At 44.0% G+C, this 21,718-nt stretch overlaps 1 protein-coding gene and 1 long non-coding RNA gene across 2 annotated transcripts in view; one reads left to right on the plus strand and one right to left on the minus strand.

The window, feature by feature from the left end:
• LOC142786466 (uncharacterized) overlaps positions 1-21,718 on the minus strand; it is a 45,422-nt gene that overhangs the window by 10,016 nt on the left and 13,688 nt on the right. The gene's annotated exons all lie outside the window — the stretch shown is intronic.
• On the plus strand, positions 3,163-4,853 carry LOC142786464 (uncharacterized). The gene is made up of 4 exons (XM_075884171.1): positions 3,163-3,245; positions 3,364-3,495; positions 3,613-3,936; positions 4,010-4,853. Exons 1-4 carry the CDS (start codon positions 3,163-3,165, stop codon positions 4,704-4,706), a joined length of 1,236 nt encoding a protein of 411 aa, XP_075740286.1. The 3' UTR covers positions 4,707-4,853.

Below are 21,718 nucleotides of genomic sequence, written 5' to 3' on the forward strand. Positions count from 1 at the left end.
AACGCCAGAGGAGAGCTACTAGTAGAATTCGCAGAACGCAATAATTTACGGATTTTGAATACCTTCTACCGAAAACGAGAAAACCGCAAGTGGACATGGAGGAGCCCTAATGGCGAAAATAAGAACGAAATAGACTTTATAATGAGTGCACACCCTGGAATCGTGCAGGATGTGGAAGTGATTGGCAAGGTACGATGCAGTGACCATAGAATGGTACGGTCTCGAATTCGCCTAGACTTGAAGAAGGAACGACAGAAACTGATACGCAAAAAGCCAATCAATCAGCTAGCACTGAGAGGGAAAGTACAGGAATTCAGAGTGTCGCTGCAGAACAGGTACTCGGCTCTTAGTGAGGAAACCAACCTTAGCGTAGATACAATGAATGATAATCTGACGAGTATCATTACGGAGTGTGCAGTGGAAGTTGGAGGCAGGGTAGTTAGACAGGACACTGGCAAGCTTTCCCAGGAAACGAAGAACCTAATTAAGAAGCGTCAAATCATGAAAGTGTCAAGTACAACAGACAAAATAGAACTGGCAGAGCTTTCGAAGTTGATTAACAGACGTAAGGTATGCGATGTAAGAAGGTATAACATGGAGAGAATTGAACACGCTCTGAAAAACGGAAGGAGTGTCAAAGCATTGAAGAGGAAACTTGGGATAGGCAAAAATCGGATGTATGCACTAAGGGACAAAGAAGGCAAAATAACTACCAATATGGATAGGATAGTTAAAATAGCGGAGGAGTTTTACAGAGATCTGTACAGTAGCCGAGACAACCACGACCTTAATACTATAAGAACTAGCAGTAACCCAGATTACACCCCACCAGTAATGATGGAAGAAGTCAGAAAAGCTTTGGAGAGCATGCAAAGGGGCAAAGCTGCTGGTGGGGATCAAGTAACATCAGATCTATTGAAAGATGGAGGACAGATTGTGTTAGAAAAACTAGCCACCCTGTTTACGAGGTGTCTCCTGACGGGAAGAGTACCAGAGTCTTGGAAGAACGCTAACATCATCTTAATACATAAGAAAGGAGATGACAAGGACTTGAAGAATTACAGGCCGATCAGCTTGCTCTCTGTAGTATACAAGCTATTTACAAAGGTAATTGCTAACAGAGTAAAGAAAACATTAGAATTCAATCAACCAAAGGAACAAGCAGGATTTCGAACAGGCTACTCAACAATTGACCACATTCATACTATCAATCAGGTAATAGAGAAATGCTCAGAGTATAACCAACCACTATACATAGCCTTCATAGATTACGAGAAGGCGTTTGATTCAGTAGAAATATCAGCCGTCATGCAAACACTGCGGAATCAGGGCGTAGATGAAGTATATATAAATATTCTGGAAGAAGTCTACAGGGGATCAACTGCTACCATAGTGCTTCCTAAAGAAAGCAACAGAATACCAATCATGAAGGGTGTAAGGCAGGGGGACACAATTTCCCCAATGCTATTTACCGCGTGCTTACAGGAGGTTTTCAGAAGCCTAGAATGGGAACAGTTAGGGATAAGAGTCAATGGAGAATATCTTAGTAACCTGCGCTTCGCCGATGACATTGCATTGCTGAGTAACTCGGGGGACGAATTGCAACTCATGATTACGGAGTTAGACAAGGAGAGCAGAAAAGTGGGTCTTAAAATTAATCTGCAGAAAACGAAAGTAATGTACAACAACCTAGGCAAGGAGCAGCGCTTCGAGATAGGTAATAGTGCACTTGAAGTTGTAAAAGACTATGTCTACTTAGGGCAGGTAATAACCGCAGAGCCGAACCACGAGATCGAAGTAACTAGAAGAATAAGAATGGGGTGGAGCACATTCGGCAAGCACTCTCAAATTATGACAGGTAGATTGCCACTATCCCTCAAGAGGAAGGTATATAACAGCTGTATCTTGCCGGTACTTAGCTACGGAGCAGAAACCTGGAGACTTACAAAGAGGGTTCAGCTTAAATTGAGGACGACGCAGCGAGCAATGGAAAGAAAAATGGTAGGTGTAACCTTAAGAGACAAGAAGAGAGCAGAGTGGATTAGGGAACAAACGGGGGTTAAGGATATCATAGCTGAAATCAAGAAGAAGAAATGGACATGGGCAGGGCATGTAGCGCGTAGACAGGATAACCGCTGGTCATTAAGGGTAACTGACTGGATTCCCAGAGAAGGGAAGCGGGTCAGAGGGAGACAGAAGGTTAGGTGGGCAGATGAGATTAAGAAGTTTGCGGGTATAAATTGGCAGCAGCAAGCACAGGACCGGGTTAACTGGCGGAACATGGGAGAGGCCTTTGTCCTGCAGTGGACGTAGTCAGGCTGATGATGATGATGATGAACAACGGACAGTATAGGAAGGTTGCACATGGGTGTGGCCCGCGAGATGGCGCGAGCGCCGAGAAGGCAGGGCGTCCATCTTTGTGGTTCCCCTCGCCCGGCCGGCCCGGCAAGCAGTCACATGAACGTGGTCGCGGGTGCGCGTCTGTGCGAGATTCTTGAGGTCCAACAATGGTGAACTGTGCCGTATTTGGTTGCCACAACCACTCGAAAAAGAAGCCTGGTAATGAGAGCGCGTCTGATGTCGGCTTTTTTTCCATACCTAAAGTTATTGTAAACCAATGCAAGCGCACGAAAGACGTCACGCAGCGACGAAGAGCGGAGTGGCTCCGACGCATCAATCGAAAAGACGTGGATGGCTCGGCAACCCACTACCGCGTGTGCGGTAAACATTTCATTTCCGGTAAGTTTTCAGAACCTATGGAACATCAAAGAGATTGGCTTTTGCTGTATGCCATGTTGAAAAACGTTTTCGCAACGTGTTCACCAGCAGGAGACGAGCGCGTGCGCTACGTCCGGGATCGCTGCTTACGAAGCAGTCAGTTAAGAACATCAGCAGTAAAAGTTGCAACTGCACGCTTGAACAGCTTGGTAAATTACTGTCGCTTTCATGTCAAGCACTTCGTTTTTGTCCCGTCCACAAAACGTGCATCCAATTAAAGCAGCGGATTTCATTCTAGGTGGGGCCGGCGTGTTACTGACTGCTTACGCATCGTTTAGACGAGAGCGCACTGCGTCGCTGATTGTTGAGGGAATGGTCAGCTAAGCACATTAACGTTGATATCACCGCCGCTCTTTGCATTTCGCAGGACGCTCTTCTTACGCGATGGCTGAAGCCGATCTGGACTGGGCGCCATCTCTTATTCTTGGATATGGAAATCCAAGAGACAGTGGCAGTTCAGCGTCCCGGTAGGATTGCCAAAGAACGCTCATTAGTTCTTAGTTAATGAGAAAGCACTATATTTTTATATGTCTTGATTTGTTTATGTGCAGGCTGTAGTTAATGACCGAATTCTACTTTTTACAGACACACAAGGCATTTGAAAAGGCTGCAAAAGAAGCACAAGCCGTTCCAGCCGCTGCAAGCCTGCTCAGATGATGACAGCATGCCTCCCACGCCACTTGATTGTGAAGACAACAGTGAAGAGCCAGGAGGAATGTAGCATTAGTGGTACGTTTTATGCAATTTTATTCACATGAAAACTTCAGACCCAGGGTGTTTTATGTGTTAAAAAACAACGTCTCGATGTTACTAACTTGTAAATCTTTCAGGCAGGACTGACTTTGGGCAAACCACAGAGTTGATAATGCTGCAAATGAAGCTGCTTGAAGAGGAAAATAACCGCCTTATCTCGGAATTGGTTGACACCAAAGGCAATCTTCGCACTCATATCCTGTCTGAAGAATGCCTCAAAGAGAAGCCAGACATGCCGCAATTTTACACTGGGATGCCAAACTTTCATCTATTATGGGCACTCTTCCTGGTTTTAGAACAAGGCATATCACATACAAGCCTGAACTGCTTGACGAAGTTCCAGGAGATGCTTGTCTTCCTCATTTGTCTCCGTCTCAATGTTCCATTGCAAGATTTGGCTTACAGGTGATCAAATTTTACATTGCTTTCGACTTAGTTTTTATTCTGGCAACATGCTAACTACACGAATTCCTTACAGGTTCCATGTTTCCAGCGCCACAATATCGAGAGTGTTCAACAAGTGGCTAGACGCGTTTTTTGTCTGTCTTGAAAGAACAGTAGTGTGGCCAGAACGTGACGTCTTGCGTAAAACAATGCCAATGGTATTTCGGAAAGCATTTGGCACAGATGCAGTTGTCATACTCGACTGCTTTGAAGTGTTTATTGAACGGCCTTCATCAATGATCTCTCGTTCACAGACGTCGTCAACCTATAAAAACAACAACACAGTGAAATTTCTCGTTGGCATTGCTCCTCAAGGAAACGTAACATTCATGTCACGTGGCTGGTGTGGCCGCACTAGTGGCAAGGCAATAACGGAAGGAAGTAAAGTGCTCGACAATCTTTTGCCTGGCGACATGGTTCTAGCGGACAGGGGCTTCACAATATCAGACTCGGTGGGAATACGTTCCCCTAGGTTAGTAACGCCTGCGTTCACAAAAGGCAAACCACAGCTTTCGGCTTTCCAAGTAGAAAGAACACGCAGGGTGGCCAACGTGCGCATACATGTCGAAAGGGTTATTGGTCTGCTGCGGAACAAGTTTCGCATACTGAAGCACACACTATCAGTTGAGATGCTCACTGCAGATGAGAACGGACCAACAGTGCTTGACAGAATAACGTTTGAGTGCGCAGCGCTAGTCAACCTCTGCGATTCTCTGGTTCCTTTTGGTTAATTGTGCAAAGCCCTGAAATGTGCCATAGGCATACACTTTTTTTTAATTTCGTCATTTTTTCTATTGTGTTGTTCATGCTGCTGTCAGATATATTGTTTACATAGTTGTGTATAATCCATCGTTGTCAATAAAGGTCCCTGCTTTCCTTTTCACTGTACTTCACTGGGCTACTCGTTCTTTGCTACATGTCAAGAGACATGGCATTTCAAGTGAACACATTCGGTGCACTTTTCGTGCCTTGTCTATTATTAACGCAATAAAATTGCAGCTATTTAGACAGATACCAAGGAAGCTTCTTCAACTGCAGTCACCACAATAGTGCGAAACAAACTATAGTTTATTTTGTAGCACTTTCATCTAGAGGTGAAATGTTGCTCATATGAATGAACACTTTGCAAATGTCATTACAGCGGAATGCAATTACACCTTATTCAGCAGCTTCTTGCATTCTAGACAATACCACTTCTTTGCTCGAGGAGCCCTTTGCAAGTTCACACATTCAAAATGAAACCACTTGAACTTGAATGAGCCGCTGTCGCACCTAATCGTTTTGCCAGATTTTGACTTTTGGCACATGCAGTACAGGAGGTCACTGGATGTTTCAGTGTCCTGAACCTCTTCTTCTGATGCGTCAACACTGGCTTTGTTCGTCCAATAATTATAACAAAGTTCAGGAAGCACAACACGCTCGAAGTACACCTGACATCGCTCTGCCATTGATTTACACATGTTGGGTTTTTTGTACACTCTTAGTGAGACAAAATCTTTCGTGGTCCACATGACGACGTCGCAGTAATTTTTCTTGCATTCAAGCATTTGTAACAGGACCTGGTAGTAATAAGCATGGTCTGTACGAAGCCTCAGCTCTCCCCTCTGCAATATTATGCCCGACGATGGAGAGGTAGCCAGCTCTCTGACGGTTCCGTCGCGCCTATTGTATGGACACTTGATCTCGAGCACCCCGTCACCACAGCATGTGCAACTGACAAGGCCGTATGGTGTAGCAGCCAAGAATGACTGCTCTTGCGAAATTCGCAATCCTGAATCGCCACACTTGAAGTTCAAATGAATGCTCGCCGAGGCACTTGCATATGCCTTTCGTGCTATCTCTTCATGGTCCTTACCCCACGCAGTCTGAGGAGACCAGAACTGTGTTTCTTGAGGATAGCAGACCTTCTTCAGTAAGGAGATTGAAGGGCTAGGTATGGATGTCCTGCATACAGCTTTTGCATTCGATGCTGTGGTGCGACCTGCCCGGAAAGCAAACCATTTTGTAGATTTCGCTTGCTCTCTAGTCTCGGCTTCAACCAGGGTAGTAACCTGCAATCAGAATAAGATGTATGCATATGGGGTTACAGAATATCACGACTGGTTTGTGTAAGTTTACATGAAGCCCACATTTTCGACACAAAATGTATGCCTGGTAACAATACCTGTGGCTCAATGCTGAGGGTCCTCATTACCTCTGCACAGTGCTCTCTAAAAGCGGCATCCGTTCTTGGAGCTTCGTCCTTCGACAAGTTCGTCAAGATTGCCTGGGGAAATGTCATGGCAACAGGAACAAAATCTGCCGCATATGTGTTGTGCACAGACAACAGAACTGGCCGGCTGCCGCTCCTATGACAAGCTGCCAAAAATGACGACCACTCTGCATCCGTAGTTTTTTTCAACGGCCTTGCGCTGTCGTCTGTAAGCATGGCTTGATCTTCCAGCATCCATGCACACTTTCTTGGCACGTGCCGAAGCAAAGCTAACATCGGAGCACCGCTTGCCCTCAAGGTGCCTCACATAGAGTGGGAGCCAGGCATTCTCTTCATCGGTGCATACTATGCCATCTCTTATCCTCACCACAACCTCTACATAAAATATTAACGCTGCAATGTGCGAGCATGCCTCCCCGAGGCCTGCCTTGCAAATGCATTGCGCATTCAAGATTTCTCCATCTTATTTTGTTAGCACCCAGGCTTCTGACGGCTTGTCGGAGACGGCCTGCGAGTGTCGAACCAGAAAAAGCGGTGCAGCATCAGTCAACGTTAGCAGGTGGCCGCTGTTTCATTCTGATAAGAACAGCAAAAACAATGTAGCATTAGAACAAAACTAGAAAAGTTTGGGGACCCTTAAGCTTCGCTTTTAAAAGTCGCGACAGTGATACCCTTAGGTTTAACAGGTTTTGAGATAAAAAAAATATTTTTCTTAACCACACTCGTTTCGAAGCACGATTGCTAGTTCTCTCGTGTTCCTTGGACACGGTAACCTGTTGAGGTCCGGATGTAATGCGAGTACATGGCCGCTTTTAGTCGATCGGCTAGGAGACCGTAGGCGATCTCTGGGCGCGCAACTGCCCGACGCGCATCGTTGGACCCTGCAGCAAGGATCATTTTCGATCGCAAGCGGCTTGGGCTCAAGCACGAACTATGCCACTTTTATCACCCCACACGTGCTTGCAAACGGCAAAGCCCCTGCGCACAAATTTATGAAGTGACACTAGGGAGTTTTAGTTTGTACGTATAGTTCTTTACGTTACCGTGTTACCGGATACCGGATAGAATCTGCTCATGCGCGAGTCTTTACGGAACGTAAACCTTTACGTAACGTAAACTACTCGCCGGATAGGCTTTACGTTCACGGCCCGGAGCAAGCCACCGAGTCAAGACAAGCCGAAGCAGAAGCGCCAACGGCGAACACGTTGTCTACATTCGCTCTGTCATCAGCGGAATCGATGCCTGAGCGCAAGCGATTTACTCTCAGCGATGACATCGCTCTGGTAAAAGAGGTATTATATGTAAACCCTTTCCTTGACCCTGCGAGGTGGCTGAAGATAACCGATCGGCTCTCCGAGGTGCTCGGCAGGTGCTTCAGCATTCGCAGTGTCAGGGAAAGGCTTAACTTAATCCTCCTGCGTTTTGTGCGAGATCAGAAGAAGAAAATTAAGAGGTAAGTGCGTCTCGTATTGAACTTTGTTATGTACTGTTCTTTCCCATTGACAAAAATTGTGATTACTGGCTCCGCAATAGCTCTGGTACAGAAGAGGAGCAGTCTGAACTAGAGGACCTCCTGCAGCAAGCGGCTGACATAGCGCGCGAGTGCGGCTACACGCCACCGCCGTCAACCGCACGACAGCTCGCTGAACGCGACGACATCAAAAAAAGAGCCACAAGAAACTCGGTCGCCCGCCCGCCAGCGAAACGTTGCGTCGACAACAGGGAAGATGACCTGGCGGCCTACGCGGAGTTTACAGCGGGGGAGGGTGCTGAGCCTGGTAAGAAATGTGCTGATTTTGCAATTCTTACTCGTACTTAACTGATAGTGAGCCGTAAACTTGGCCTGCGTTGAATATACAGGTGGTGTCATTTGATAAATTGCATAATACTACAGTGCTTCACCGGTTGAGTAAGTTAAGAAGAGAGTATAACAAACTGGAGAAATATTTGTAAACGTTTGCTTTCTGCACGATCATAGCAGGCACAACCTCTGGAATTTTTCTGTGTGAAATATGAAGGCAGCAGCCATGCTTGCAGCACACTTTGCGGCCTGTTGTATGACTTAGTCAGGTGCTACCTGTGTGGCACTGTGGTATATTTACCAGGTAGGTGGAGACAGAGATATAGTAATGTTTAATAAGATTCCCGGAAAGGTTTGCTTGGTTGCCTAGCTTGCTACTTCTGGTGTCAGGTGATTACCGTGATGTAAAAAAGGATTGATTGATTGATTGATATGTGGGGTTTAACGTCCCAAAACCACTATATGATTATGAGAGACGCCGTAGTGGAGGGCTCCGGAAATTTAGACCACCTGGGGTTCTTTAACGTGCACCCAAATCTGAGCACACGGGCCTACAACATTTCCGCCTCCATCGGAAATGCAGCCGCCGCAGCGGGGATTCGAACCCACGCCCTGCGGGTCAGTAGCCGAGTACCTTAGCCACTAGACCACCGCGGCGGGGCGTGATGTAAAAAAAAGATCACATGTGCAAAAAGATATGTCTACTCACAAACACACACATGCTCAGAAAAAGAGTCACGCAGAGAACCTTGAACATGAGTTATATCAAGTGGCAAAATCGACAATGCTATAGACACGACATGCAGTCTGCTTGCACAACATGGGCGAATTGGAATATCTTCATGCAAGCCTTCATCCTGCAGTAGACATGAAATTCTTATGAATATGCAATTGTTTTTTATGTTACATAATCATTTCACCATTTACATAACATTTTACTAGGTCAGAGCATGAACGATTCTGCCAAAGGTTGAGGAATAGCTGTCTCACCAATGAAGGCTGTGATATGCCATTTAGTGTCTAGAAAAGAGTAGAACAACTTCACTCTTCTGAACCAAACAGTGGGATTCAATGTCAGACAGATTGTTGGGCTTAGGTACTGGCTAGATTTAAGGATCAAGCAACATGTGAATGTGATGAAATTTTTTTTCAAGGAATTAGGTGACACTTTTGCCTTCAACAGCTTTGCACAAGGCTGAAATCGACTATCTATAAATGTACCTGAAATAATTGTCTAGCTGGAGTTTGTAGATGTTTTTTAGCAAGGTTCTCCATTTTTCTATAATTATTCTTATTTATGTGTAAACTACTCATTATCTATAAGTACTTGTATTCCCTCTCTTTTGTTTCTTGTTCCTTGGTTTAGAGCCCTTATGTTATAACAAATCAAATTTCTGCTGGCTATATTAAGTAGAGCTCAATAAAAATTTATGTTTTCTTCCTGATCAGCAGATGGTGCAAGCACGTCACAGGCTTAGACACTTCTTTTTTTTTCTTGATATGATATATAAGGAGATGTTGGCGCTCCATTATGGCGCCGGCTACTCCTTAGCCGTTGATTGAAACTTGAACCCGTATCTTGAAGCAAAACATACAAAGCAGTGCATGGAAAATAGAAAACTCGGGTACAGATATGCAAAGACACACTTATACGCACATAACACAATGGTAAGTAAATGTTCGAAAGTCAATGAAAGAAGTCTCTGGAAATGTCCCTCGTTAATATTCGGTCCACCAGCACTAAACAGCAAAGCACACGTCTGGTCCTTATAAAGATGCATTCACTTGTATGTATATAATAGTTGACACGTCATTCATTTCACAACACACACGTGATGGGTGTCACATGACACTGTAAATAATAAGCACATGTGTTACAAATGAAAGTTTGTTCTTTGTTAATATTTGTCAGCAATCCCGCTGTCTCGTAAAAAAACGTGTTAATGCTTTTAAAGCGTGGGACTGTAAAACTCCAGTTGGCCACGGGCCCAGAAGTTTTTTCATGCTAAATGGTCTGCGGTCCAATGCGAACAGTTCGCACTTAAGACGGCGTCTCTGCGTGTCATGATGTGGACAGTCTATGAGAAGGTGACAGACGTCTTCATCTATAAATCCACATTCGCATTCGGGAGTTTCAGCTCTGCCGATTCTGTGCAAAAAATGTTTTGTGTATGCGGTGCCTAGCCTCAAACGGTGAGTTAGAGTTTCCATCCTTCTATCTAATGCCAGCGTAATTTTGAATTCAATACATGGATCGTTGTGATATAAATCGCAGCTCTTTGTACTTTGGTCAAACCAAGCAGTTTTGCTCATTCTGAAAGTTGTATTTTTTATAATACTGCGCAATTCATTTTTCGAAATTGGTAAAGAAACAGTAACGTCATTACGATGTGCTTGTCGTGCTGCTTCATCGGCAGCTGTGTTTCCAGGAATGTTGCAGTGGCCAGGTATCCACTGGAATTTGATCTCATGTTGCGCCTTCTTTGCTTTGGTGAGCTCCTTCAGCGTTTCGTATGTCATACTATCACTTATTACTGTCCTGTTTGTACTGGAGAGTGATCTTAATGCGGCCTGTGAGTCACTGAAAAGTACCCATTTTCTAGCGTCTGCTACCGAGTTCATAAACTTTAGAGCATACAGAACAGTGAAGAGCTCAGATGTAGTAGATGACGTCATGCGACATAATTTAAACGATTCCTGAATATTGAGCTGTGGTATGATAAATGCCGATGTTGAAGACGTTGTAGTACTTCAGCCATCTGTGTAAATATGTATGTACCCTGGATATCGCATGTGTATCTGATAAAGCGCTAGTTGTTGAGCAGCTTGGATGAACATGTCTCTCTTTCTGATAATGTCATCCACTGAAAATTCAATGCTTGGTATTACAAGCAGCCATGGTGGATAGTCCATTTGAGAGCTCCAAAATTCATTTCAGAGTAATATATGTACATTACTTTGTACATCGTTATGAGCATTGCTTTTATCTCTCAGTAAAATCTACAGTGCCAATGGGTGGTCCCTGTGTTGCGTCTGTAAGCGAAAAAAATGGCGGCATGTTTCAATTGTTCTCATGACTGGAAAGGGTGGTTGTCACGTCTCTGCTATAACAAGGCTGCTGGAAGTCGCTCGTGGAACACCTATGCAGACGCGCAGTCCCCTAGCTAATAGTCTTTGAAGTCGCTCCTCTGAAGTGCGGGAAAGGCCGTGTAACACCGCTGCAGAATATGCAACTTTTTGTCGTATTAAAGCATTGTGAACAGCGAGCATGGACGATACAGATCCGCCCCATGATGTCCCAGCAATTCTGCGGAGTATATTCACTAGCGTATTCACCTCGTGTTCGAGTTTCTTTATGTGAGGTGCCCATGATAGCTGCCTATCCAGTATTACTCCGAGAAACCGATGCTGTGTCACAATCATTAGTGGTTCTTCTAAATTGAGATTGAAGTTCTTTAACTTCTTACGGGTGAACGGCAATACAGCTGTCTTTGCGTGCGATAGAATCATTCCTATTTCTTTTAAAAAGTTGTTGATAATATTTATTCCGTCCTGCAATGCAATCTGAATGAACCGTATGTCCGTGCCAGATGCCCAAATGCACACATCGTCTGCATATAAGGAGTATTTCAACCTGGAAGGCATTCTTTTAGCTAAATCAGTCATAACACAGTTGAAAAGAACAGGGCTGAGTACGCTTCCTTGTGGCACTCCCTGTCTGACGTCGTGTTCTGCACTTTTTTTTTCGCTCGTCTGAATGAATATTGTACGACTTGATAAAAGTTTCAATACCAACCGCAAATACCTGCCGGACAGTCCGTGTTCCAACATACTCAGCAGAACATGAGTGTGACTGACTGTGTCAAATGCCCTTTTGATGTCCAAGAACACTGCGACCGTCAAACTACCACAGGCGCGTTCATGCTCTACATACGTTACTAAGTCCAGTATTGCATCCATTGTGCATCTCTGTTTCCTAAAACCTGTCAAGTAGTTAGAGAATACACCAGTTCTGTTGCACCACCATTGAAGTCGCGCATCAATCATTTTTTCCATTACCTTACATAAACAGCTTGTCAGACTGATTGGACGGAAGGATTCAAGGTTCAAGGGCGTCTTAGCCGGTTTTAAGATAGTAATGATGCGAGCAGACTTCCAAGACTTGGGTACAATTTCTTGCGTCTATAGACTATTGTAAATATCTAAGAGAATAGTTGTGCCTGTGGGCCCAAGGTTCTTTAGCATATTGTACGTAATGCCGTCCGGTCCAGGGGCCGATTTTTGACGGCAGGATGCTATAGCACAATACAGCTCCCTTAACGTAAATACAGGGTCTAGTTGAGGATGCTGGGCCCAAAAGCAAGCATTAATTTTCTGGCTGGCTAACGCGACAGAATTATCAAATAAGGCACATTGTGATGCGGCGGGCCTGCTGATAAGTTGACAAAATTCATCTGCTACCACAGCTTCCGGTTTGTCCAAGGCTACAGCAAGAGCACGAAATGGGAAGCTCTGTGATACAGGGCCACTAAGTGCTCGAATTACAAGCCAAATTCTTGGAACAGGTGTGTGGGGAGAGAGCGTGCCACAGAAATCACGCCAGCGTCGTTTACCTAAATTTTCTAGCCGTCTGCGAATTACACTGTGGATTTTCTGTGCATTTTTGTATGCTTCTAAACTTCCGCTGAGTCGATATGCCCTTTCTGAACGTCGTCTGATGGCTCTTAGATGTTCATACTCTCCATCTACTGCAGCATAGTCGTTTGGAATTGGGACTTTCTTTGTACATTTATTCGCATTATCTTGCAGAAATTCAGTAAAGCTTTCAACTGTCGTGAGTTCACTATTTTGGTTTGTTAGGTGGTGCCCAAAAGCTTTCCAGTTCATCAGTTTGCTGTAGCGTCTGGTGTCGTCTTTTCGCAAGTAGGGGTGATTTATTAGAATGGGAAAATGGTCACTCCCACGTGTTTCTACATCCGTTGTCCATACCACACCATTCACTAGATCTTGGGAACACAAGGTTACATCGATGCAACTAGAGTAATTATGCCCTCGGAAAAAAGTTGGGGAGCCGTCATTTTAAATTGTGAAATTGCATTTGTCTGTGGCACACTCAACAATGTTCCCACGCGCATCACATCGATCACTACCCCAGATTATGTTGTGCGCATTAAAGTCTCCGCATATAAACGTATATGAATTGGAAATGTTGAAGATATTTGTTAGCTCGTCCACCGAAATGCGGCTTGAAGGTTGTAGGTAAAAATTGATCACTGTAATGCACTGCTCACCAAAGGGTGAGCAGTGCATCCCGGAATACTTTGCAAGCGACGTATTCCGGGAAGTCCGAATCGCTTGAGTGAACTTGATAAGAAGGTAGGTCCTTTCTGACGCACAAATGTACTCTGCTAGGACCACTTCGATGAGATGACTTATATATCACGTAGTTGGAGAGGCGGAAATCATCATTCATTCCTGCCTCTTGGATGCAAAGTATTGGAAAATTATACTGCAGAAGGAGTTTACGGAAGTCAGCACACTTCCTTCGAAGACCATTGGCATTCCACTGGTATATGGAGACATCTTTGTAGCGCTTATTCATATGTTACTTGTCGCAGGTTTGACCCGGACTGTTGACACAGTAGTGCTTCCAGAGGCAGCAGGGCTTTTACGTCTGGCAGGTTGTTTGCTTCCGGTAGAGCAGACAGGATTGCCTTAAGTGCTGCGAAAAGCATTGGCAGAATCAACTGCATGAGTGATGCAGAGGCATGGTCTCCATTGAATGGTTGATTTTCTGAGGCCTGTTGAGAATGACGTGACGTTTCGATGTTGTAGTTGGGGCGAACACTGGCACTGTCGGCTTTGCTACTTTCCGGCAGAGGTCCCGTGGGCGTTCGCAGCTTTGACGCGTAGGTTGGTTTACTTGAAGGTACTTCTCGTGAGTGGTCTCTCGAGTGTGCTCTTGGCGGGTCTCTTGGCGGTTCTCCTGGCGTGCTTGTCGACTGTTGTTGCTGTGGCCGCTGAGGTGGATCACGTACAGGAAGAATAATCTCAAGGTTTGGAGATGGTTAATTGGGGCGCGGTTTTCTTCCATGGATGAGCTCATGCCGACGCATTTTTGCAGCAGCTTTACTTTGCGGGCAGCCTGAATATGAGGCAGCGTGATTACCTGCACAGTTTGCACACTTAGGCTGAAGAACAGACTTGCACTCCTTATGATGGTGTTCTTCTGAGCAGATCTTACACCGGCGTGTGTTACGGCAACTTTTCGCCATGTGTCCGAATCGCTGGCAGTTATAGCACCGAAGTGCTGGACCAAGATATTCTTCCACTGGGTGACTGGTGAATCCTAAGTAGATTCTTCCTGGAATCGGGCGGTCATCTCGAAAAGTCAGGATCACTGAGTGAAGTGGACGCGTCGTTACTCCTCCATCTTCCTGGCGGTAGTATTTTATTTGCCGTCGCACCGATATAACCCCTGCATCTCTCAAGTACTCTAGGCGTTGTTCATCTGAATACTGCAGAGGAACGTGTTTTACTTTCCCAACGTTCCGAGTGTATGACTCTGGCATGAAAGGCTTAACTTCCAGGCCACCTACATTTGAAAGAATCAGAAGACGCTTGGCTGAACTTAAGGAAGCAACGCTGACACTGAAGCTTCCATCTCTGGTCGTTCTGAATGACTGCACTTTTTCTTTAGCAGCGGAAACTACTTCAGCTGACACTCGATTGGGGTTCACTTTCCAGAAGCTAGCACCTTCAGCTGTTGGACGAAAGACGACTGGGATACCCTCTGCTCGTTTCTTTTTATAAGTAACCAACGTAATTGGTTCATCTTCGCCCATGTCTTCTTCATCGCTTAGGTAATGGGTTGACTGTCTCACCTTCTTCTTCTTAATTCAATGTATGAGCCGGAGAACATAGAGATTCACATGGATCTGCCTGACTGTGGTAAGTGAAAATACAGTGAGGAACACTAAAAGTTTTTCATTACACACGTGATGAATACACTGTTGCATAAACTAGTGGATGCTGTAGCACGCATAATTTGGACAGTTCGTGTTAATTCATTTTAAGACTGGAAAATGCACGTACACGAACACACGGAAGAAATGGCAACACCATGGACCCCTTAAAATAGCCCTAAATAGTGATTTCCAGTCAGGTGGGCCTCTCAGCATGGCCTGAAATTACTTTCCATTATTTTTCTCTTTTCTCCTACCTGTCACTTTTTGCCTCGCAGTGGGTTTTTGAGGCTACTAAGGCGGCAATAGGGGCTAGTTGATAGCTTGTGCATCACCCTGTGTTGTTTGTCATTTTTTTGGTCCATGTTGTACCTGGGAGATCATAGAAAGTAAGGTTTTTTAAGTAATTGCACCGGCACTATTGAGCCCTAGCCTCCATCATGAATATAAGGCACTAGGAAGAGCCTGTATTTCTCATCAAAAGAGCTGCTGCATGAGAGGAGTTATTGCCGATGTGTATTAGAAAGGAAAGCTGGGTTCAAGCTCAAAGCACACAGCACAGCTCTTATGTTGGTTCACTTGTGATGTACAGAACTCGAAGACGACTGGACGGCCTCATGCCCAGTACCTGACCGCATCACAACTGCTGCACCCAGTCGGGCTCAAACCCCAACATCTAGTCCTTCAGATGTTGCTGCTGCAGGTTTGTAATCCCTAGTTTTGTTGGTGCATGCCTACGGATTCAAATGATTTTTGTCATTAGTGCTTTCAACATCAACAAAAGCGGCTTTAGGTGCAGCTATTGAGTCTAGGAAATCATTCAAGATGGCCTGAAAAATTCTATTTGGTGCTATGAAAGAAATACAGGGTCAGATTTTAGCTGTTGCTAACATTTGCACCAAGTCCTTAATTAAATTAATATGAGCTCAGCGAAGGACAGTGTCTTGTTTTTCAGTACAATATTTTTGTCCTATGCAATGATAAATTAATAAGAGAATAAGTACCTAATAAGTGTAAGTAGTTTTAGTATGTTCAAAAACTAGTTGCATAGTTTCAACATGGATCCACTTCTTTTAGTTGCCCTTGCTGCTTTTCTATCTTTTCTTTGTCTCCCTGAGAATAAGTCTGCTTTATGTGCATTAGATTCAAGTAGCAGCCCTCCTTCTGAACTTGTTTACTTGTGATCGCTTGGACTACCAGGCAATGCAACTGTGCATGGCAGCCCCACTGATTCCCACACTGGTGAAACCAGACGGGTGGCCAACACTCGTGTGCCTCTGCAAGGAGTATAACAAAAAAAAGCTTGGTCATATCAGTGTATCTTGTATTTTGCCTAGTAGAAAACAAGAGTATCATTCAAAATGCAGGTACACAATTGTAAATGAAGTAGCTTGCTATTGAAGGCAAGAGTAAAAAAAAACCTTTTAATTGTGTAGTAAATCTTTCATTGAGAAAGCTTCTTTCTCTGTCCCCTAAAATCTCCCGAGTATATGGCTTTATCGCATCTTTAGTCTTGGCCAGGAAAGGAGACATGGGCAAACTGGTGTCTCATGTGTCCTTTTATGATAGGCAAATTTATGACGTGGCATGTGCTTAAGTGTGACATTTTCTGGGTGCTGTTGTGGCCTTCAATAGATCCACACTCTCAGGGACATTTGGCCACTCTCAGTGTGAGAAATGTTTGAACACACGTAATCATCTTCCAGTCGGTTGCAATGATGTGAACTTGCAGTGAAGTGGAGGTGGCAATAAAAGGTGCTACTTTTTAGTGCAGTGAAGTGTTGCATATTACGATTGATATGAAGCATTTGCTGCACTAGGAGACTATGGAACTATTCCAGTAAATATTCTATAACTAAATTGTTAATAGAAATGTCATCACCTTTGCTCCACTGCCAGAAAATATATAATGTGTGTAGCCAGAGAGCCTTGCATTAACTTTAAAGAGCCATAGACATAGAGTAGGTCATCTTTGTTTTAAAATTAATTTTTGAAAATTTGTGCATGATTCTTTAGCGCAAGTTCATGCAGCTTCATGAGTAATACAGAACAAGCTCATTAATTTGACCTCAATGAATTATTAAGAAAATTGGATGACTCGGGAGTTTTCCCTGGCCCCGGCCAGTATTTGTATCATTTATTGCCATCAAACCTGTTGATTCGGTTACATTTGGTTCCAACGTGGCTAATATGAATGATCCGCGAAGCCCACCAAGCATGAGGTGCCGCATCCCCACAGCGGATGTGGCCGCAAACTGCTTGAGGCAGAGAGTAGCGAGAGTTGTTGATTTATGACTTGTTTTAGCATATAGAAGAATTCCTTATAATGAAAACAATAGTTCAAAACTAGTATGAGGACAGCTTTAGGCAACAGCGTATTTCTGTGCAAGCCACTGGGACCGAGGCTACAAACTTGGTCAAAGCGAAGTGAGGTTAGGGAACGCGCTTGCCAGCAAGTGTACTTTGCGGCGAGTGACACTAAACTTGCTCGTGTGACAACGCGCAAATGACACTCGCATCTAAGTGTACTCGCTCGAAGTGCACTTATATTGCCAGGTGTGATAGGGGTATAACAGGCATTTCTTCGTTTTCTTGATACTATAGATAATTCAAGATTAAATAACTAAAACATTTTTTTTGGTCCTGTGTTGTTTGACTAAACGAGCTTTTACTGTATCAAAAATCGGGCAGAATCAGCCAGTTAAAAAAAGGGGGGGGGTTGAAATGTATTGCATAAGTTCGCATGACTCAGTTACTGATTGCCCTTTCAGAGTTGCCAGTTGATTCGCAGCAGCACAGGGCTCAAAGTAGCCCATACTCACCGTTGACAGCTGCGACTCGCACTTCAACACCAGTTCGCCCCCGAGCCACTCCAATCAGAGGTATGCATGTAGGCAGTTGTAAGTGCACCAACACCGATTTTCAAAGCTGGGTTCACTCTCTTATACAAATCTCCTGTGTACAGACACGTCTCTGAGCGAATATAAAGGTCCGGAAGTGGTGCTAAAACTTGAATGGTACATGCCTGACGTCAGGCTACAGTATCAATTCTGGTGACTTCACACACCCAAATGAACACATGCGATGTCAGATACCAAAGCATACGAAATTGCTGCTTACATGTTGCTTTTCCTGTCACTTCTTCTCACTGTTCGATTGCAGTAGTTCATCATACCTTTCAATCGAGCAAAGTAAAACATGGCTTCTGTCATTGTGTGTGCATTCCAACATCGTCTAAATTGATCACAAGGCAAGAAAATAATTTTATTGTGATTTGTTGTCATGACAGCAACATTTTGCCCTGCATAAACTTTCAGTAGCAAAACAGGCCGCAATGGATACAAGTTTCATAGATTCGTTCACTATTGGGTGCTACAAGTGTGCAGCAACTGGATGCCAGCCAGAACAACACTTGGTCCTTCTTTGACCCATATGCGTATAGCAATAGATGATGGAACGTCCGTGTAATGTCATCATATCCCCATATCTAGCGTGAGCATGTCGCCAGCTCATGTGGCTACAGTGTGTCTTGACGTCAGTATACAGTATATGAAACAGAACCAGCTTTTTTAAAAACGTGTTGCATTTGCTTTTTAAAGTGTAGTCAAGTGTATAAGTGAACTTTCTTGGTTTTGAGGGCTTCACCTTTCATTTGATGCATAGAAACAACTTATAAGATTTCTCCCAATACTTTTTTAAGTAATCGCAACATTTTGTTGCAAGCAATTTTGTGTGTACAGAGGCAGCTTGACTATTATTACAGTATTTACCTGCCTGTGTTTAATAAGTCTAGTGTTTTGAAATAATACTGTACGGTAGACTCTCGTTAACTGGAATGTGAAGAGACCAGAAAATGTTTTCCATTTAACAGTAGCTCTGAGATAAAAAAAAAGTGGAGAATCTAAGTACGAAAGCAACCGTGTTGAATGAAGTTGTTTCATTTAAGCAACAATTCCCTTTAATAGATTTCAGTTTACTGAGAGTCTACTGTGTTAAAAAGAACCATGTGTGCTCAGTAGAATATCATGGTGCTTTGTAAAGTGTTGCACTTGCTCATCCATTTAAACTTTAGACAGTTAACTGTTCCTTGTAAATTTCTGCAGGTCCACAGCGGTACGGTGAGGCAACATATGCCCTCATTGAGGCCCTCCGTGATTGGGGCACTGCAATCGAGAACTGCCGCCTCCAACTTGAAGAGGACCGGCTCCGGTTCGAGATAAAGCGCCATCAGCAGAAAATGAAGCTGAAAGAAATGTAGCTTCAACAGAGGCAGGCGGAGCAGGAGGCAAAATTCAAGCTAAAGGAGCTTGAGCTAGAGGCGCTAGCTGAGGAGCGCAGGCACAATTGGGGCTATCAAGAAACGCAGCTTGAAATCATAAAGTCATTCATAAATAAGTAGATGTATCCGTTTAAACCTCCATGTAACTAAGTCCGCCATAACTAAGTACTTATTCGGGGCCATGACAAGGTCACCCTCCGTACTGCTATTCTCAGCTAAAAATTGTAGAGCGTCTATTGTGCCTGTAAATGTATAAAATCAGACATTAAAAAATAATATCTAATTGCTACGTCAGCTATAGAAGTCTCCAGCTATAAACTCCGCCCATTGCCAGCTATTGGTATGTTGCCATGAAGTGTGGGACGTCATGTGTTTCATGCAGGAGATCTGTCTTCTCCCGAACTTCAGCCAGTGCAAATTCTTCAATTTTTCAATTCCAAGGCATACAAAAGTTGAAGTAGCTCCATTGTACCGCAACTGACCATGAAACAGTTGTTGGGCGGAGTAGATACGCTCACACAGCAAGTGTCTGATTATGTCATGGTTCACATGTACTGTTGTGAGGCTACCGGACCTCATGCGTGTTTATAACAATCCTCATTATAAATTAAGTGTTAGCCAAATGTGCTGAAATTTCACCAGCTCATTTGTTAACAGCAAAGGACCAACTTTTATAATACCGATTATGAAAATTGCTTGTCATGGCTCCTTGGAATGAACATTAAAGAGATACAATGACTTGGTTTTAGGTTGACAAACTGCACTCTGAGAACTCTAACCCCATGTTTCACAGTTGGAAATTAATTACTCGTGGAGAAAATTAAGGGTGAAGTTTCATTTTTATTTAGCACCTGAATGTCCATGCGCTTTAAAAAAATCGATAAAGGAAGGCAATACACTAAAACATCTGCTAGTGCCAGTGGTCAAAACATGTAGCTTTAGCGTTTGTCAAGTCATCTTCCGTGCAACAGAGACCAGCCACTACAGTTGAAGGGGAATACATTTTTCTAAATTTTGGAAAGAGTTGAAGTAGAAAAAATGCGGTGTGGTAATCTAATACAGAAGTCATAAAATCACTTGAATAGCACTGCAGAGGGTTTCGCCATAGAAGTACCAACTCTTATGCGAAGAACCTTCAATGCGATGATTTGTATCGGTGATGTTTCGTACTTTGTTACATGGAGGTTTATGCATATTTTATGAACAATTTTATGGTTGTACAAAACTGCAACAGCTGCTCTTGATGATGCTTTGCTGTTAGCTGTTCAACAAGCTCTGCAGATAGCGCCTCCCGTTTGCCACTCGCTGTTGCCAATACATTGGCCCTGTGTCTCACATAAGGCCCGTGGAAAATGTACGAGGTCTGTTAGAAATGTATCCGACCCTTTTTTTTGCAAGCACTTCATGAATTTCGAACAAGCGCGCTTGCATTAGCCTATTTTGAACCTTCGTGTGCGCGTGTGAATTTTTTCCCGCCTGGCAATTTCGTCAGTCGCTGGGATGCAGTGTTTGAGTGAGGTATGCACAGTGCTCTCATTGGTTTTTCATTGCAAGGAAAATGAGGGAGCGACTGGAGCAGTGCTAGAATGCTTCCAGCAATGGCAGCACCTCTAGGAGCAGTCTATAGAGTCCCAAGGGGACTACTTTGAGGGTGTTTCGGTTTACAATGCTCCAAGAATGCCCGTTTTTGCTGCTCCACCAAAGTTTGGATACTTTTCTAACCGACCTCATATGATGCCTGCAGGTGCATATATACTTTCATTGAGCTACAGCCTCCTCTTCATTGTTGAATTTGTTGTTTCCCTAATTTTATTTCAGGCTGAGACATTTCAGCTATGGGGCACAAGCGCGAAATTCAGATGTTGTCTTTTTCTCTCACTATATGGTTTAAAGGATACAACTTTCAGAAGGGTTGACAGGCGGGCTAGTTGGTGCAAATTCATAATGAAAAAATTAGAAGCGCAAACTAACGGGACAACGGGCTTGTTTCTCTCTTCTCTTGTGTCCCGTTGGTTTGCGCTTCCAATTTTTCATTATGGATACAACTTTATCAAATGTCTATCAAGGTTTAATGCAATATCGGCTTGGTCTCGCACGGGGAAACGTCAAAGCTTTGCCTCAAAGCCGCCTCGTGCGCTTGCCGGACTGCTCATATTTAGACGCCAAAGTTTGAGATGTGCAGAGCAGTAGCCAACCTCAATGAAAGGGTCTCCAGAGTAACTGCAAGCATTCTGGCAACATAACTACAACCCTATAACATTTTTAGAGTGTTGCACGTCCTTTCTGGTACGAATTTTACGTGTCGTCCTGATGGTTGTTCGAATATATTCATCTTATACGGACTGGATTAGGGAAGTTGTTCATCTAGAGCTACCCCCAGAAAATTGCCTGTCTGCTGTTTTGTGTGGGACTAAGCGGTGGGAATATCCTTCTTGTGTTAACATATGCTTTTGTTTTTCTCATTACGGCTAGTGATCCTATCCTTA

This window comes from Rhipicephalus microplus, unplaced genomic scaffold, assembly GCF_043290135.1.
Source record: "Rhipicephalus microplus isolate Deutch F79 unplaced genomic scaffold, USDA_Rmic scaffold_24, whole genome shotgun sequence".
NCBI lineage: Eukaryota > Metazoa > Arthropoda > Arachnida > Ixodida > Ixodidae > Rhipicephalus > Rhipicephalus microplus.

Bases quoted from the DNA above. Each gene is read 5' to 3' on its own strand.
- LOC142786464 (XM_075884171.1), top strand. From the start codon at position 3,163: ATGGCTGAAGCCGATCTGGACTGGGCGCCATCTCTTATTCTTGGATAT. The intron at 3,246-3,363 runs GTAGGATTGCCA...TACTTTTTACAG, and splicing joins AGTGGCAGTTCAGCGTCCCG to ACACACAAGGCATTTGAAAA. The intron at 3,937-4,009 runs GTGATCAAATTT...AATTCCTTACAG, and splicing joins TTGCAAGATTTGGCTTACAG to GTTCCATGTTTCCAGCGCCA.